Source organism: Vollenhovia emeryi, unplaced genomic scaffold, assembly GCF_000949405.1.
Source record: "Vollenhovia emeryi isolate VEMERY1.0 unplaced genomic scaffold, V.emery_V1.0 DF939172.1, whole genome shotgun sequence".
NCBI classification, from domain to species: Eukaryota; Metazoa; Arthropoda; class Insecta; order Hymenoptera; family Formicidae; genus Vollenhovia; species Vollenhovia emeryi.
In genome coordinates this window covers 404,440-423,568 of record NW_011967194.1, presented here as the reverse complement: position 1 = coordinate 423,568, position 19,129 = coordinate 404,440, and the positions used below count along the sequence as shown (strand labels likewise).

The following is a 19,129-nucleotide window of genomic DNA, read 5'->3' as shown; positions in this document are numbered from 1 at the left end:
GTAATCTTTCAACGTTACGATGCTTAGACCCGGTTTCACGTCGCTCAACTTTAATCGTAGTTCGATTCACGTTTGTCTCGTTCTAAAGTAACAGTCGGAAAGAGACATGGAACGAATTAAACCGAGCCTAAGCGACGTTGGTGAAACCGAGGCCTTAATCGTTCGTTCAACGATTCGGCAATTAAACATTAAAGCGCTCGCGATAAATCCTATCGACGTGCGTTCAAACGATAGCGTTCTGTTATTTGATCGCGGGGCATTTAGCGAAGCTTGGATCGCGAATAACCCGGCGAGAATAAATAATGCAGTGGCGAGGATTGAATATGCGCGATGACGGACGACGATACGGCGCGATTAAACGAGATCTTGTAAGCCCATTATAAAAAAAACCCCCCGGCTTATTCTCTCATTAAACGAACTCCTTTTGATCGCGGGCTCCGAGGAGGCTTCTAAACTCGAGGGAAACCGCGCGGCGGCCGAAGTCGTAATAATTAAGGCCGTAATCGCGGTTACGGTATAATCGCTAATTATTCATTAACAATTAAAATCTAATTACGAAACTATCGGCGTATCGCGCATCGCGGCGGTAATTACGGTTATCCTTGAATCCCGCCGGCGAAAGATTATTAGAATCCATCAACAATGCGGGGCGCTTATGCCTCTGATCGTCTTGCGTTACGCGCCGCGACCGCGGACTAAATCAAAGATGACATAATGATCTAATAATCCGCGACGCGATACGAATCCCGTTGTATCCTCCTGTTCACTTCCGCCTTCCTACTTTCACCGCCGGGCTTACCTAACTTTATCAGCGCCACAACGCAATTGGTTTCCACGTTAAACGGAGATCCGCGAGAAAAACAGGCCCCGCAACAATAAGAGCGCCGCTAATTAAATCGACGTGGACACGCTTCGGAGTTGGCACAGTGATCGAACGCAAAAAGTCGCCGCCGAGAGAAGGACGAGGGTGGAAAAGATATCTAACAAAAGCGTGGCCTGTTATAAAATAAATAATAGAGGAGTTTCTCTATAATCACTATCCTTGAACAACATTCGCGAGACATTGCAACAGCTTCCGTATAATTTACCATGAACGGCGCGTTTCCTTCGTCCCTCATTGAAGTTGCACAGCGCGGCCGAGTCTCAAATTTGAAATTGAGTAATAAGGGAAGCGACACTTTGTTATTTATTCCAGCCCCGTAGTCGGGGGGGAAAAAAAATTTGTTTACGCGATTTATATGCGAAAATTGACCGAAGTTTGCCGGATATTGCGCGAACGATGCGCGCGCGGTAAGAAAATTATACGGTGCGGGGTCGTTCAAACTTCCGAAGTGTGTGTCCAAAGGGATTAATCTCGGGAGGCCGAGAGGAGTCGGGGAATGTCCTGTTCGAGGATGACGCGGCAGAATTAACGAGTCGTGCGGAGGAAGGTGAGGCGGGACGAAGGGGGTGAGGCGCGTAAGCCAGCTCGGGACATAATTTTCAGGCAGATGTGCGGAAGGGAGATCATTGCACCGGCAAGGAGCAGCTGAAGTAGCGTGAGAAAATGCGGCCGGGATCATCGTCGTTGCAGACACACACGTGCGGCGCGCGCTCGTTCGCTCGCACTCGCCCGGAATGATAGTGACCGAAGGGCAAAGTCAGGGCCGTCGCAATCTCGCCGAGGACGAGGACGACGTGTTACGTCACGCGAGGAAACGCGCGCGCTCTCTCTCTCTCTCTCTCTCCTCCGCGACGTCCCGAGAACCATCGACAAGAGGGAACCCCTCCGTCTCTGTTCCATGTTACTTGCCCGGGAAACGTCGTGCGCTATATACAAAGCCGCGAGCTACCCCCGGCCATGTGCCCTAAATAATCTCGATTTAGGAGCACGACGGGATAATTTGTAGACGGATTAGCACGCATCTGTCTTTCACGTATTTAACTTCGCGGTCTCCGGAGCAGCAAACAACTTTTTAGAAACTTTAATAATTTTTTGAAAATACCACTCTTCAATTGTAGAAAGTCTCCATGTCTATGAATTATGAAATACAAAGCGAAGATAAAAATACTTGGTGTTTTTCACGCGACAATGAAACGCACAAAAAGACATAATTTTTTTTTAAGATTTGGGTTAATGAGTTTCGGCGATATTCTTTTAGGGCGGTATTCATAGTCAGACCTTATATTTAAGATCGTCCTAAGATCATTTTTAGATAATCCGGAGCCAATGAAATCTCTCATACGGCATCTTAAGATAAGTTTAAGACGGTCTTAAATATAAGATTTGACTATGAACAGCGGCCTAAATCTCCAATTACAGATTCTCTTAACGTTATCGAACAAATCGCGCTTACGCAGTAAAATAATAAAATTGTTTTCTAAATTGAAATTCTAAAAACTAGAAATTTAGCTTGACATCAGACGAACGGAAAAAAAATTGTATCGAGAATCGCCGAGAAATTAATACTTTCCTTAAAAATGATTCCTCGTTTATTTACAAGGATGTGTATTCGGAAATGTTCTAAAATAAGAGATAAGTCCACGATTTATGGAGCGCGTATTCCGAGCGGCGCAATTATCGGTGGGAACGGCTGTGATTTTTACTGAGAATAACGTAATGAACGTGGCGCAATTAGACACACGCGTGTCGTATAAGCGGCAATGAAAACGCCGATACATGGCGCGCTCGATTTACGAGGGGAAAACCGCGGTGTAAATTATAGCCGGAATTGTAAAAACCGGAACCGTAAATTTTCACCGAGTGCGAAACGTCTCAAACATTAGGATCCAATTAGAACGATAATGAGTGATGCACGGCCGTAATGATGTTTCTCTCCTAAATAAAATGATACGTTACTTCGGTGTATGCGGTCCGTACGCCTCGCCGTCGAGACTTCCAGAGAGAAAAAGAGAAATAGAAAGAGACACTAGTTTCACAAAGTACTTAACACCGACGACGTAAAAATGGCAGTGTCGGTGAACCACGCATGTTAAATTGTGAAAGTCATCGTCGACTAAGTGTAATGAAATGAACTCAATCGCACAGAAGTTTACAGACGAAACTTCAGCGCTTAACGGTTTGCATTTGAGAAAAATTAATTAACCCTGGCTGAGGTGATATTTTTTCGCAATAAATTTAGAACGAAATATTTCGACACTAACACCCTGTCGCGGCTCTTAGTCTTTTATCCCTTCAAATTTGTGTTTATCACATTTGAGCCATACGAATTTTATTAATTAATTAATTATATATTAACGAATAAGCTGAAAATAACTCGTACTTTATTCAAGCTTATTTCCTGACAATCGCAACAATTGTTCAATGCGAAAATCTTCAACAAGTGAAGATATTTCCAAGAAATCGACCGTAACGACCGAAGTAAATTAAACAGTGCTTTCTTTAAACATAGATTAAAGATTGAGGAGAAAGATCGAGAAACTTTCGTACAGTCCTGAAATGTTTCACGGGCGACTCCTTTTACGCGGTGAGATTTCGTCAATGAAACCAAGGGTCGCGCGATCGAATGAACCTAATCTCATGCGGTCGTCATCGTTGATTGCGGCTCTTTGCGACGGAATGAATGAGGAAGAGAAAAAAAGAAGAAGAAGAAGAGAGAGCGTTACAGTATTCGAGTGACTCACCGTTTGTCAAACCGTCGACGTCGTCCGAGTCGCACTTGAGACCGTTAGTAATCACCTGAAACACATACGTATAATTGATTAACGGCGGTTTATGGTTACAGTTAACGCGCGGAGAGAGATTCCGAGGATCTAACGTCAAATACTAATTAACGGGTCGATGGGCTTGTAATTTCATCTGCGTTCTCTCTATCTAAATTAATTCTTGAAATTATTACAGCGGGCCATTCAACGCATCTGCTCTCCCGCATCTAACCCGCGGTCCTTAATTTATTAATTTATCATCGAAATAATTTCCGATGACGCGTCATCGGAAAGGAATTCCATTAAATTACTCGTTATCGGTATAATTAATCTGCATTATTACGTTAAATAAGAGAATCGTGCTTGCGTTATATTTTATAATCGCTTAATTTGTGGCGTACACGAAGCATTCCGACGTTCCCTGCTCTCGCATCCGGATTCGCCCGAACGCGAGGCAGAGTCGAAAGCCGCGTTCGCGCGGGCGGCGTCAACCACGGCTTCCCGTCGTCATCTCGTCATCGATGATTTCACCGAGATATCACTCTCACTTGGCCGCACGCCAGCGGCATTCAATTGCAATCGCGATCTCGACCGGCGGGCTTTTGCGAAACGCCACATACGTTTTCCACGGGCTCGTGTAAAATCGGATAAAGCCGCTTCCGGCTGGTATCTGAGAGATGATGATGACTGGTAATTGCGGCGGTTTTCCATCCGGCATGCGGACGGCGTTCACCGCCACGCAGGCGGTCGTCCATCATAATCGCTAAGAATATATAAACATGACGAAAATCAAGTGTCACGCATGGGAAGCGCATGTTAATCGCGCTAAAGTCAACCATCCAGCGTATGCTAATGACATGAAATTAGTTATCAGAGACCTGCGAGGCAACGCGAGTGTACAATCCTGGGAAAGCCGTTCTAATCCTTAAACGCGCAATTTGTTTCCGCTATCCACACGAGAAAATTCTTTCGAGTTTCACGCGGGTCTCGCCGCGCGAGAGAAGTAACGAAGAAAATCTCTCCCGGCCGCCACATAAATCACGGGTAACTTGGAAAAATTGAAGTTAGCTGTACAAAAAAATTAATTTACAAGAGAGACAGAGATTGCCGTATGCGTTTTGAGAGAACCGTGCGAAATCTTTGCCATTTGTCTTTATTATCCATGCCTATGTGCCTTCGTTGCATTTATTGTAATATCTATATCAATTTTTATTCTTTATCCTAATTATGTGTGTTTTTTTAGATATACAGGGCGAGTCTTTATTTATATTTTCGAAATATTTGCCTGTTAAGATTAGAAAGGCTCACCCTGTTTAGCTCGAACGCAGCCATAACAAAACTCCGTCGATACGAAATTTATGCGTGGTCGAAAGCACTCTCGATTTTCGTACAACTGGTTATGGAAAACGACGATTACCGGGTCCGCGAAAGATGCAACGTGTACATCGGGCTCTGTCCGATAAATGAAAACTCCTACGTCAATTTACGACGATGCCTGAACGCAACGTCCAATGCCGAAGGATCGTGGTTATCGCTAACAGCTTCCGCCCTTGATTTCGGCCGTCGATAGCGCCTCTTCGGATACCACGCGCAAGTAGAAAAAGATACAATATTAAAAATAACAAGCACCTGCGGCGCCGCAATCCCGCCGTATCGTCGCGATCTTTTAAGGAACATTTAAAATAATAATTTTATACGAGTATTTATGACATATTAATATAAATGAGTTCCTTTTGCGGTGTACAATTAAAACTTATCTTATTCATTAAGCGCGTATTTAAAGTCGCATCGGGCGAATTTATAATCCGCGCCAGAATAGTGTTTTACTTATAATTTTGTAAGTAGATAACTTGTATACACACGTGTGCATGTTTCAAATGTTTCTCGTCTTACGGCGGCATATAAAGTTATCAAATAGAATTCTTCATTAATTATGAATTGTCTAAAGCGGACGTTAGCCAGCAGAATCTCGCGTTGGAAATTCCAAAAGATATGACTCGACAAGAATATCGCAATGGTGGCATTGTTCAAGTCTCATAGAGCGCTTTTTTTCGCCGCTCATATGCAAAGCTGAAATGAATGCCGATAGTACAAGACTTGCGAGTAACAAAAACGACGGGATTGTAAAGGAGTTGCCACTTTTGCCATTTTACTGCGACAGAAAAGCGACTGATTTTTCGCGCTTTAACCTCTGTGTACGTTTAACTCTTTTTTTTAAATTCTGGTACTGCTAACGCAGGAGAAACAATGTTAACCACAATATTCTGGAAGTTTTTCATTACTTTCTCTTTTTATTTTAATGGAGTCGAATGAAATCGGATTGAATTAAGAAAAGAAATATTAAATCATTTTTTCTAATTCCTAGGGAGGCCAATCTGTTTTCGCATTGAAATAACGAGATATCAAAATAACGAGACGTACAATTCGATCTACCGGCCATCTAGCGATATCTACTAACGGGGCGATCGTCATGATAGATGTCTCTCGCATTATCGCGGCGAGGACTCTACGAAGACCGTCGTTTTAATCTGCGAAAGCTGCCAGACGAAAGAATCGGGTCGCCTAACGAAGACGTTCAGACGCAGAGGCACGCGAGGGAGACGCAATTGTCCGTCGAGAATCGAGGAGAATCAGCTGTTCGCGTCGCGATTTGCACACAAGTTCGACGTTTCTCCTCTCCGTTAAAACGAAACCGCCTTACCGCCGTATGTAGACCGTAAGCAATTTCGCGGAGCATCCATCCACCAGTATTGTATTGTATTGTAACTCGCAGCGGCGCGCGATGTTATAACCGCTAATTGTAACCCTCTCGCCACGCGTTCGACCGCACGCGCTCCAAAGTGTTTGGGCTCTGCGCCCTCGGGCTGCGGCGGCGGTTGCGCTGTTTAGAGATCGCGCGTGTTTACGTAGACACGCGCGGCCACGTGAAACAAGTCCCGGCGGATTTTGGGGTGCCGAAGCGAGGGGGGGGACCAGACCGTTCCCCGCGCCGGGTGTGTTGCCCGGAAGGAAGTGGAGGGTATTAATATTTCTCGCGCGGCACCAACGGGCCGGGGGAGCGGCAATTGTCGCCGGTGGTTACTCAATCTACTCGCATTTGCGTCGCGACGGGGAAAAAAAGACGTAGGGCCAGCTGACCGAATTGTTTGGGGAGGGATCGGCCCTGCGCGGCGCAGGACAGACTTGATTATTTATTAAAACAATTCGAGAAGAGGGACAGAGGAGGGGGGGGGAATTTCGTTAATGCATGTGAGAACTTAACATATCTTTTATGCGCGTATCAGTTGCAATGAAATATGCTCGAGAAGAACTGTGAATGAAAGCGTAACTTAAATATTCAACAATTTGAGTGGCATCCTGTCGCCAGTGGTAATCAACCAAAAGGCACTTGCCTTTTTATCCTTTGACCCTTACATTTGACTTATTAGCCAGTCAATTAATTTATTTAACTTCTTATTTTATCCCTTTGACTGCTTTGTTCGACTTCTACTCTCAATTTATTAATTTATTATACTCAACTTATTATAATATCTTGTTCATTCGACTGCTTTTGTACTTCTACTCCTAGTTTATTAATTTAGTAATTTATCTAACCGCAAAGATGTCTAATTATTCACCTGCGACAATTCCAGATGTGACATTATGAATTTGCTACCGCACGGAAAAAACAATGTAGCTGCTGTAACTAAAACTTAGCAAAATAGCTAATATTTTAGTTGTGATAGCTCAATATTTTGCTACTGTGCCTATTGCATTAGGTGCGACAGCAAACGGTTTGCTGTCGTAGCAAAATATTGAGCTATCACAACTAAAATATCAGCTGTCCCTATTTTGCTAAGTTTTAGCTACAGCAGCTAAATGTTTTTTTCCGTGCGCAGACTCGTGAACCCATTCTGTCTCGGCATAAAATAAAAATGTTCAGTTAACTTTAGGTCATTTTCGTCCATACACATACTAATGAATCTTGTTCTACACTGCGGTTTGAGCACTTATAAAGTTTCCACACTGAAAAAAAAAATCTGACAGGTTCAACCAGTCGTCTGTTAGAAAATGGACGAATCAGAATTCCTTTAGAATTTACCAAGAAAGATATTTCATAACCAGAAGTTTGCTAGACTTCACTACAAATCTGGCAAGTCCATTTTCCAACAGACGACTGGTTGAATCTATCAGATTTTTTTTTTTCAGTGCAGGATGTACTTGAAAAGGACCCGATAAAGGAGGTCGAAACGTCGCGATTAAAATAAACCATCAATTTTGCCAGTTTGGTCGATTTTTAAAAAAAATTCCCCTCGGTTAAATATTCAATTCTGTTATTGGTTCTAAATAAAATAGTAAAAAATTGGTTATTAAGAATTATTTAGAATTTATGTAAATTATGCAAGTATTTAAAACGTTAAAGGAAAGATATTTTCTAGACATATTACTATTGCTCCACCTCTCAATATTGCACCGATAACCAATTTTTACACCAAAGATTTGCACGATTGAACACTCTCTAAAAGCCAATCGGTGGATTATCACTGAAAACAGTGAACAGTCATTGTTTTCAGTGATAATCCATCGATTGGCTCTAAAGCCCGTATCAGACTACGGATTGAGATTGGGATTAGATTGAAATTTGACCAATCAGAGTAAAAGTTACTGAACTTGAGATTAGTAAACTTTACTGTGATTGGTTAAATTTCAATCTAATCCCAATCCCAATCCGTAGTCTGATATACGGGCTTTAGAGAGCACGATTGTCTATCGATCTGATACTTCGATCAGCGAGTTGGTCATAAAGTTGATATCCTTAAAAGGTGCGCGCGTTTTCCTCGCGTAACACATCATTCGTCTGTGCACGAATTACACGCATTCCATTCGTAACGGCGCATCGGCTTGTTGCGCTCGATGAAACGCGCGTAAACGTCGCGCGCAACAATGGGCCGAAGAAAAGCGGCATTTGCATACACGCGGCACGAACGTGGCCATAACAATTCCACCCAGGCACTTTTACGGTGCGAAGTTCAAGCGATCGTTTTCTCCGCTTTTAAAAGCGATCGGCGCCGCGCGGCGTGCGAGACGAGCGCGAGAAGGAGAAAAATCGCGCCGCCGTCGCGTTTTCTCAAAGTTACGCCTCTCGCGAAGATTATCCCGGCAGCGCCTCCAATGTGGCTCTCGTCTCATGGCCTCTTGCCTCCGTTTTATCGGCCCCGAAACGGCCAATTTAACGTTCAAACACCCGCGGCGCATAAGAGCGCGCATTTTCTCCCCGGCACAGAGCGATAATTGTCCGCGAACTCGCGATTTATTTCCATCGAGGGCATCTGCCCATCGCGACCCTCGAGGAGCACCTAGTTTTCATTCCTAGATCGCTCGGCGAGATACTTTCGCTCATGAATATTCTTATTTTCTTTTTTTTTCGTTATTTTTAACACACGGACTGCAAACGCACGAGACTGCTCCGTATTTTTTTCTTTCCGTGGGTATGCGGCTCCGCGGAGTCAGTTCGTCGCAGATTCGCTCGACTGAATGTTATACGCGAGTGGAAATCGAAGAAATTGCAGAAACCATAAAACAGATTTTATGCCCCCGTCGAGCCCCTAAGCGGGCTTTATCTCGACGTTATTTTACTCCGAAGATCTGCGATAAAGATGTTTGAGGCCCGAATGCCCGATACCAGTCTCGTTCCGCGTCCATTGCCTATCGAAATTGACTTGTGAGATTTGCAATTCAAAGGACGCGAAAGCGCTCCGGAATGGATCGTAAATCTCACTTATTTCTGTTTACGTAATCCGCAATAATCGGAGTAGCTTGTTTTCGAGGTATTACCTACATTTCTCGAGCTGCGAATATAATTGGTACCACGGCGCGCGACGCGGCGATCGTGACGGAGCGATTTATAATTCCTACAGTCTAAAGTCGCTTCCACTGCCGTACTTAGCAACGTAAACTTTACGACGTGGCAGATACGCCACGAATTATTTCTCCGAGAATCCACTTTCGATTTTCTCCGGCCATAAGAGCGTCAATGAGAGGGAAAACTAGGCGCACGGATCGAGAAAATGTATACATTCTATCGCAACGTTTTGTGCGTTTCAGTATTTAAATATATAACATTATATTTAAGTACGTAACAAAAGAAATCGAAAGGAAATTGGACTCGTAACGTTAAATCGCGGACTACTCCTTCGAGCAATTCTCATTTAAGGTCTCGTTACCGAAAGAAAATATCTCAAATACGAGTAAAGATCTGCAGAAGGGATATTAGTCAGAGAGATTTTTGTTAACCCTTTGAAGCACAGTGGTAATTTATTGTTTCCCGTGACGCTCTTATATTCGCGATGGGCGAGGCCCAGCGTCCGATCCGCTCGTCCCCGCGCGTATCGCGCCGGCGAACGACTTGGACGCAACGAACGATAAGTTCACGAGGCTTCGATGGGTTAGTCCCAGTCTACAATCGAGATTTAAGCCCTAAGCCTTAAGAAATTGACTAATCACAGTCGCGCATTCTACTCATACTTGACCGTGATTGGCCAATTTCTTAAAGCTTAGGGCTTAAATCATCTATTGTAGACTGGGACTTACGGGATAGAATCGGGTGTCCACGGGTCCGCTTTCTCCCGGTAGCTCTTCCGGCGCTTCCTCCTAATAATTTACGGCCAGAACCCGTTCGGCCGCTCGCACAACTCGCGATCGAGTTGCGAAAGAGCGCGTTAAATGTTAGACGTAACATCCGCGATAATTACGGGTCTCGGGTCGGCAATAGGGGCGTAGCTTCCATTAGGCGGGGCACTTTTGCGATTAGCGCGTCGTCACACATTCGATATCGATCATCTCCCGTCGAGCATCGATCTAATGTTCAATTTAAATGGACGAGACCCGTTTGTGCATATGTCCCTGTTTCAAAAGACCGCGCGGCTGGAATTTAATATATCTAAAACGTGCGTTGTAGACGTAAGGTGACGTCGCACGTTCGCGAACGGCGACATAATGGACGACGCGGGGATTCTGCGATTGACACAAACACGCGGAAGAAGCGACGTGTCCTCGGCGAGTCTTGCGTAAGCCTCGAAAAGTTTGACCGCCTGCGGTCTGGCACTGCCGCCGTTTTCGTTCGAACGAGAGGGAACTCGTGTTAATGACGGTAATCGTCGGACGGCCGATTAAGTACAGCTGTGATATCCGGCAGCGTAATAATCAGGCTGATCAGCGACGATCACGCCCGTCTGTTTCATAATATTCATACTGCGAATAATACGTTACGTGCACTGATAGAAAAATATAGTCATTTTTGGACCCAACGTAAGTTATGGTTGACCTAACAATGTACATTGTTAGGTCAACCATAACTTAGGAATTATAAAAATATGGTTGGGTCCAAAAATGACATATATTTTTCTATCAGTGTGCGTACGAAGTATATAGATAAATCCTCAGTTTTTTGTCTTCTTCCTCCCGAGAGATACACAACTGCGGCGGTATCCAACTTCGTATCTGATTCGACAAGGAGCCCCGCAAATTGTTAACCGTTAAAATCCAGAGCGAATCCCTGGGACTCCGAAATTTCCGCTTGCTTGTCGAAGCTGTTCGGAAAGACACGGCTTTCTTTGTTTCTTCTTACGCGCTCTATTTTATTGCTCTGGGAAAAAAAAAGACAGTTATAACCCATTTTGGGGCCCACCATTAATAATCGAATTATTTGGATTGTTCGTAACTCTACTCTGGGAAAAATTTTGACCGTTTTTTTATGTAGTTAAGCAACTTAACATTTCGGTTATTGCCACTTAAGTGAAAATTATCTTTGCGTTACTGAATATCGACAGAACTAATTGAGAGAATTGATTAGTATTACTCTAATATCTTGAATATGGATAGAACGGCTAATTGTGATTTTTAGTTACGCGAGATAAAATTCGTAAAAGTTAGAGTTACGAACAATCTAAATAATTCGATTACTAATTGTGGGCCCCAAAATGGATTGTAACTGACTTTTTTTTTCCCAGAGTGGAGAGATTATAAATTGCGCGCGTCAGCGAAACGTTTCAAACGAGAGGTATTTCTGGGATATTTGCGTCCCAGGATCGACGTAAAAGTGACGTTTCTCGTTTCGCCGCCTCGTCGAAGATGCGATACATGGCGAGCCAAGGTCCTCCGTAGGCGAGCGCCTTCGTTTTATCGGCAATGCCGATCGGTCAAGGATACTCCGATAAATACGGGACTCGTGCTCTTGACGGCGCATAGGTTTTGCGGCGTTGGACGATCAACACGTTCGCTACCAAGGACTGAACGGAGAACCAAACCGTAAGAGTGTTTCTGCTTAATTTCCGCGCGAGGAACGCGGCAACATACGCGAGACCATTGACGTACGAGACTGAAAGCATATGTCACATGTGGCGCACGTGTTCCGGTCAAACGGGATCGGAATGTATCGCGGAAAAGCGAAGACCCGTCACACTGAGCATCCGTGCGATCGTCAACCGTCAAATCTACCCCGCGTGGTTTCACGTCCCTCGAGGAGTCCGACGATCCTTCGAACGTCCACGGGATTCTCGGCCACAGTTCGGCGACTCTCTCGCACGTGGTTGACGCGCCTTTAAATGCCTCCGCGGCCAGTCTCTAAATAGCTTCGGCGTCCTCGCGAGCGATCGCGATCTAAATACTTTCGAATCCACCGCGAATGGTAGCGGTTCTCTAAACGCGTTTACGCACAGTACCCGAGAACGCAGCGAGACCCTCCGAACGCCCTGAAAAGTTCCTCGCACGTGGCCGGAGGCTCGGCAAGTGGCTCACGCGCGAGACGCAGAAAGAGCTTCAGCTTATTCCACAATGAATGCAAAACGCAAGAAATCGGCCGATGAGTCGAGTCTCCTTCCCATATTTCACTGCGATTAGTCGATTTCTTGCGTTTTGCGTCCGTTGTAGAATATAGAAAATAGAAGAATAAGCTTCCGGCGTTCTCGCGAGCGATCGCGATCTAAATACTTTCGAATCCACCGCGAATGATAAAAGTTCTCCAAGGACTGTTCTGCAATACGTCGTATGTCGGGACGTAGCCGATGGTCCAATAAGCAAATTTCTTTTAAAAAAAAGATCCAACTATCGGCTACGTCCCGACACCTGACAGCGACACGCGACGTATTGTGCAGACCTAAACGCGTTTACGCACTGACCCTACGAACGCCCTGGAGTCCCTCGCACGTGGCGGTGAGTCCCGCGGGCGTGACACGTCGTGCGTGACGCGATTGTCCATCGGCGCTAGAAGAACAATATCGTGCGTGAATACAATATACATACCGGGTTGCCGCGAGCTGGCGCGCCGTTAAAAACCGCCGTTTCGATGTTACGCGGTGCAGCAACGGAACGCGAAGATATCTCGTTACTTTTACTCTTATTCGCCCGTGCGCGTGTTACGTTCGTTACGCATTCGGCTGCCGCCACGCTCTCGCACTCGGACTCGCACGCACGAACCCGCTCGCTCGGGCGCGCGACGCGGACTGACTGACGGCACTGACAGCCGCCGCGCCGCGCCGCGCCGCGCGGAGACGGGCGGAGACGGGCGCGCGCGGGGCGAGGAAACGGGGCCCGGCGGCGCACGCGACCCCGTGGGTGCGTTGTAACGGGTACCTCTTACGCTATCTACGCATCTCCTACGGCAGCAGCGGCCGTGAATCCGCTGACATTCACGGGGAAATTCTACAAAGACCTTACAAGGGTGAAGGAGGGGAGAAAAACGTGCCGGGCGTCGCGACGGTTAATACCGACCTGCCTTCTCTCTATTTTTATGGAACGTGCAAATAGTTACGCTCGCCTCTCTCAAGGATGGCAAAGCCCTCTTTGCGTATCTGACACAAGGACCTCGCTCTAAAAGCGCTCTAAGGTCTGACGGGCGAAAATAGAAGATATTTAACAACAACTCCGCGCGTCGGGCAAGGTTTTTCCCCCCCGCTGGTTTCGACCTACTTACGCCCGGGGAGTGCGAGCGCGAGTTGTTTTAAAAGGGCTGAAAGTGACGCGAGAGCCGCACGTTGCCCGTCCATCCTCGAAACGCGTGCGAGAACGCAAATTCGATTCCGAGTTCGCGGCGGAGTATCGCGAAACCGCTCGCCACGTTTTGGATATCTCCCGGAAGATCTTCTCTCCTTTCCGTACGCGACGCGATATTTTTGTGCCACTTTTGAGACGTGTGACGGCGCCGCGGGAATGCCAGCGGCCAGAAAGGCACACGTCGCCAACGGCTGCCGATGCCGCCCCCGGCCCTCGTCGGACCGCATTGCAGCGGTCCTGCAGTTCCATGGCACGATGCGGGTTCACGGTCGTGGGAACGGCCGGGAGCCAACCACCTCTCGCGTAATCCGTTAAAATTATCTCACGCCTTTCGAAAGGTGATTGACAAACGCGGTAATTGCGAGCGAGATATCGATCCAGATATCGATCACGGCCGTGATTTTGCTCGATCGCGAGCGCCTATCAAATGCCATTTATCTAATGGAATCGAGGCCGGCACCGCCGATAGTTTCTCGACGATGGAGGCTCGGTGCCTTTTATCTTGGCGAGTAGAGTCTGATCTACAATGTGCTCTTTGCCGTCCAGAAACATTCTACTTTTAAGCTAATCGAAGCGCTTAAAGAGTTTGTCGACCACGTATGATTGTACAATGTACAGTTTGCACAAAGAGCGAGAACGAGATCGGCTCCATTTTGTTCGCGTTCGATTTTGGTCACAAAGTTAGGTACCAAACGGAAAGGTCTCGTCGAGCTGATTACACTCTGGGGAAAAAGACAGTTAAGCCACCCTTTTTGGGGCCCACAATTAGTAATCGAATTATTTCGATTGTTCGTAACTCTACTCTGGGAAAAATTTTGACCGTTTATCTTTGCGTTACTGAATATCGACACACAGTTGGAAAATTTGTGTTTTCTTGTTTAAAAAAATGCCGGTTAAAAGTTCTGTACTAAATGTGTAACACATTCATGGGTTAATTTAACATATTGCTCTTGTGTTAATTGACCTCAAATGTAAAATCATTAAAATAACAGAAAAGAAATGTTACACTACACAATGTGTACTTATTTTTTAGTTTGACACAATATATACGTTCTATATTATTAGTAACAAAATTTATCTGTTAAAATTTACAGAATGAAATGTTGATTTTGTTCTATATAACATAAGTGTGAGTGCTTTTAAACTGTCATTTGGCTTATTACATCTGTAAAATGTAAAATTGCATTTTTTACACTCATTTTGTCATTCAAAATATGTTAATCTTACACAAAATTTATTTCAAATTACTTAGAGATTTGCGTTTATTGTGTGTTAAAATATTAACAGAGTATTAGTGTGATTACTTAACATATCCACGTTATGTTAAACTAACACGAAAATTTGCGTGGACCGTTTTGGGACATATGTGATATCTGTTCAATTTAACACAAATTTTTCAAGTGTGATGGGCGCTTGTTCTCACTCTTTTTTAAACGTACTTGCGGGCTACAAAATAGAACGTTTTCAGACGCAAAGAGCACATCGTAGATTAGGCTTTACGGTAAGACAAATAAAAATGTATTGTACTTCCCTTCCCCGCCCCTCGCGAAAGTTCGGATAACGTTACCTTTCTTTGTCGCGGAGCGGTATCGCCTTTTCATACGCGAACGACACGCAAAATGCGCACACATCGAGCACGCACTCGCGATTCGTAGCACACCGTAATAGTCGGCGAGCAAACAAATCGCCGTCGATCGTTATCGCGCCGACTATCGGGACGAGGCGATTGCGGATAATTTGCTTCTCGAGCGCACACGTTAAAATCGACAACAAACGCACCGGGAACGGGGGTGAAAAGAAAAAGGACGCGATAGACACTCGGCGGGATCGCGCGTGCGACTGAATCTCAGCCGAGAAAACGTGCTATCCATCGAAAGCACCTGTGTGCCACCGGCGTACACTTTCACTCTCTCGTAATCGGCAACAGACCACCGAGCCATTTGAACGCGTCGATTCGTGCAACTTTTTTTCTAGTGTGCGACGAGCCATCAATAACCAGAGTGCGGGCTTACGAACGGTCTTATAATACGTTGTAACACTACTGCGTGAGAAAATAATTTTGCGCCAGGAGGGACGTGGACTATGGAGATGCGGATTATTTGTACTTGGAAAATGAACGTCGGCGAAAATTTGCAAAGCGCGCGATGACAGGTGCGGCGTTGAATAGCGAAATTATTGCTTTCCCGTGAATAATCATGCGCCGAGAGAAAAAATTAAGTCAATCTTTTTTAAATTCGATAGAGAATAATTATTAATTTTTTTTACATTGTCTTATTTTTATACCAAATGAGGTTGTGAGAAATATAAATGCGTCAAGAATATTTTTGTCTCGGTAGCAGAAATCCTTTCCGAGAGTGTGTGGACAAGAGATAAAAATGATACTCGGATTCTATTATCACACTGAGAAAAAAATTTACTAGATAGAAAAAAAATTTCCTTAGTTTTAGCAAACCATGTGTTTGCATACAACTGTGAACGCATTTTCTTAAAATAAGCAATCATATTTGTTCATTTATAGAAAATAATTCTTTTATTAAATAAATCGTTTACTAAATATCAAAACTATTTTATGGAAAGCAGTTGATGTTTATTAAATTGTAATGTTTATTTTCTACTTTTCTAATTTAATTTACTCATATAAAGAAAATCGTCGTTTCCATAAATTAAATAGTTTATCAATTATAATAAATATTTTGTTAAATGTAATGAAGAAGTTCTAGTACACAGAGAAAACGATTTCTTTGGATTTAATAAATTTTGTTGTATCCAAACAAATTTGATATTAAAATTTTCCCTTCATTAAAAGAAGAAAGATAAACACTGAATTAGTACACTATGTTCAGCCATAATAAAAAATAGACCATTAAATGATTAAACTGCGTCTGCTGATGCGGTTGCTTATTATATCTAGCTGCCACGATTTTACTTACGAGTTCGGCGACCATCTAGTGGCAGCACCAAACTTTATAAGCGCCTGGCCAAAAAAAAACTGAATTTAAAGAAATATGTACTAAAATGGTTTTTATAAAATTAAAATATCAAGATTCTACATTAAAAAAAATTCTTTACTACATTCCAACAAGTACTGTACTGTAATGTAGCAAATCTGAATTAGATTTAAACAAATGTTTCAATAAGAAATCATTTTTTAATTTTAATGTTTTGATTTATTATAATAAAGAGAAAAATTTGTCATTTTAAACATTATTTATTTAAATCAAGTAAATCTAATTTTAGTAAATATATTTTCTAAAATTAAGAAAATTTTTTTCTCAGTGCACGATGCACACTAGGCTTCCGTGAACGTAAAGTCGAGCTGACCGAGTACCAAAGTTCGTCGGACAGGCACAGTTACCATACAGCTTCGCGATGTAGTTGAGGTTGATCGAAAAACGCCAATCGGGAAACCGCGAGAGTTGGAAATTGCGGCTAATTGAAAAGTTGCGGTGCATCGCTCGATCGCGGTAACAAATGACGGTTGCATTAAGACGTCGATAAGTTCGCCGTTGATTTAAAACGGAACAAACTTATTATTATGACTGACTGTACAAACATGACACAGATAACTGTCCTCTGTATGTTAATGTTCAACACAATCTTGTTAATTTTATATTTTGTTTGCTAATTACCTAAGTACAAAAACGCAGCAACGTACTCTGAGAAAAAGAAAGACAGCAACCGATTTTGGGGCCCACAATTAAATAAAATTGTGAGCCCCAAAATGCGTTGCTGTCTTTTTTCCCCAGAGTAGTCATCTTGCCCTGGTACCAGGTTTAATTGTCCAGTAGCGCAGAATAAGAAGGCCACATATAAAATGCACATTATACTAAATCTTCTTAAATTTTTAACCGTAATATTATTCCGATTTTAATGAAACTCAGAAAAAAAGTATCTACGTTTTAAAAGGATCATTTTGCAATTTTGTGCCTATTATTTCTTTCAAGGTAAATACCAGAAAAGGGTTCAATGAGCGACATACCCCCAGGGCCATTTAGAACCGGTCTCCCCCTCTGCTTTAGATAAATAGTTAAAAACCTATAACGGGCAAAGTCTCGGCCCGTGAATTTCAGAATGTTTGACCCGCGGATTTAAGCCGGGGATGTCCGAAGGTAAAACGAGTATCGAAAATCGGGTAGGCTTTGTGTCCCGCATATTTTCGAATATTTCGCGTTTCCACGCTGCGAACGCGAGGCGAATCGCCCGAGAGATCGAGACTAATCGAAAAGCTGCGAGGTGTTTTTCAGCGCGGCATTGAACAGCGGAATTTCTGTCGCCTTATAATTCGCGGCGCCTTTCCCTTACGTGACTCCATAATTTACGCCATTTTAGAAATTAGACATGCGCTACTGCATATCTTATCTACGCCGTTTATCCCGACCGTGCGTCGAGATGCAGAACGAACGTGACCGTCGATGAAAGTCCGCGGGCCGCGTTAATTGCAAATTCAATCAATCGCTGGGCGCAATGTTGCGCTCAACGAGTACAATTTATACACGGGGAGTAGCAATTAAAGGAAATAATTGCAAGATACTGCGTATATAATTGCGTATCTGACCGCGAAAAAGATCATCCAAATTAGCGCATTATTAGCTCATTAACTAAATTAATAAGTTGGGGTCTGTTTTTTTATTGCTGCACTCCTCAACTAGTGCACACTGGTGCAATGAGTTGGAATGAGAGGTAATCTATTTGTTTCATTTTAACTTATTGCACTAGTTCAGTAGTGCAGTAATAAAGAACAGGCCTTTGATCTCCCCGTCCTTCGCCCGAGCGACAAAACCGCGAATATAAAAACGTATCAATCTCTTCGAGATTCCGGTCCTCTTTTGCCCGGATGCAGAGGGCAACGCGCTGTTACGCAGCGGCGTAATATGCAAATTGGCGGAGTTTACGGAGTGACGAGTGCTGGCAGTCAGGACGTTTCTCTCCCCGACGACGACGACGACGACGGATCTCTCTGGTCGATTGAACGTGCGTACGCGGGGGCTCTTGTCCTGCGTGCGTTGCGTTCGACCGTTTAGAAAGCGAGCGTGCGTCGCACTCGGCGCGCGTAGCTTTGTTTTCTCGCCTCCCTGAGAATCGGGAAAAGCGAAACCGAATGTGCGTGTGTATACATATTTACGTCTCCCCACCCCCCACCCCCGCGTCGCGCGGAAAGACAATGAGGAACGACGGTGCACTACCGGGTAGCTGTGTATACACGGCGGCATCCGACAGCGCGAATTTCTATCTACGATCGATGTCGAGGGAGAAGGCAAAGCGTTCGGCTCCCCCCCCTCCCCCGCCCAGCGAATTGGTAGCATGAAATAACAACGAGGTGAAAGAGGCGTTTGTTTTTTCGCGGGACTTTTTGCGACGATGCTATCGGACGAAATAGCGTATACCTTTGTCGTCTTTAGCATTAGAAAGTTCGGGGAATAAAAAAGTCTATAGCCATGGCACACGCGCTAATGTG

The 19,129-nt window shown here is 44.3% G+C and overlaps 1 protein-coding gene across 5 annotated transcripts in view; it reads right to left on the bottom strand.

Moving 5' to 3' along the window:
• LOC105563692 (protein FAM107B) overlaps window positions 1-19,129 on the bottom strand; it is a 54,968-nt gene that overhangs the window by 10,390 nt on the left and 25,449 nt on the right. For 3 of the 5 annotated variants that reach the window (XM_012015488.1, XM_012015485.1, XM_012015489.1), the window contains exon 2: window positions 3,625-3,679. Coding sequence is in view for 2 of the 5 variants with exons in the window: in XM_012015485.1 (XP_011870875.1) it covers window positions 3,625-3,679 (55 nt within the window). In the remaining 3 variants the exon portion in view is untranslated. Of the gene's footprint in view, window positions 1-3,624; window positions 3,680-6,346; window positions 6,398-12,924; window positions 13,144-19,129 lie in introns of those variants that run through there. The other 2 variants (XM_012015487.1, XM_012015484.1) reach the window with 2 other exon arrangements.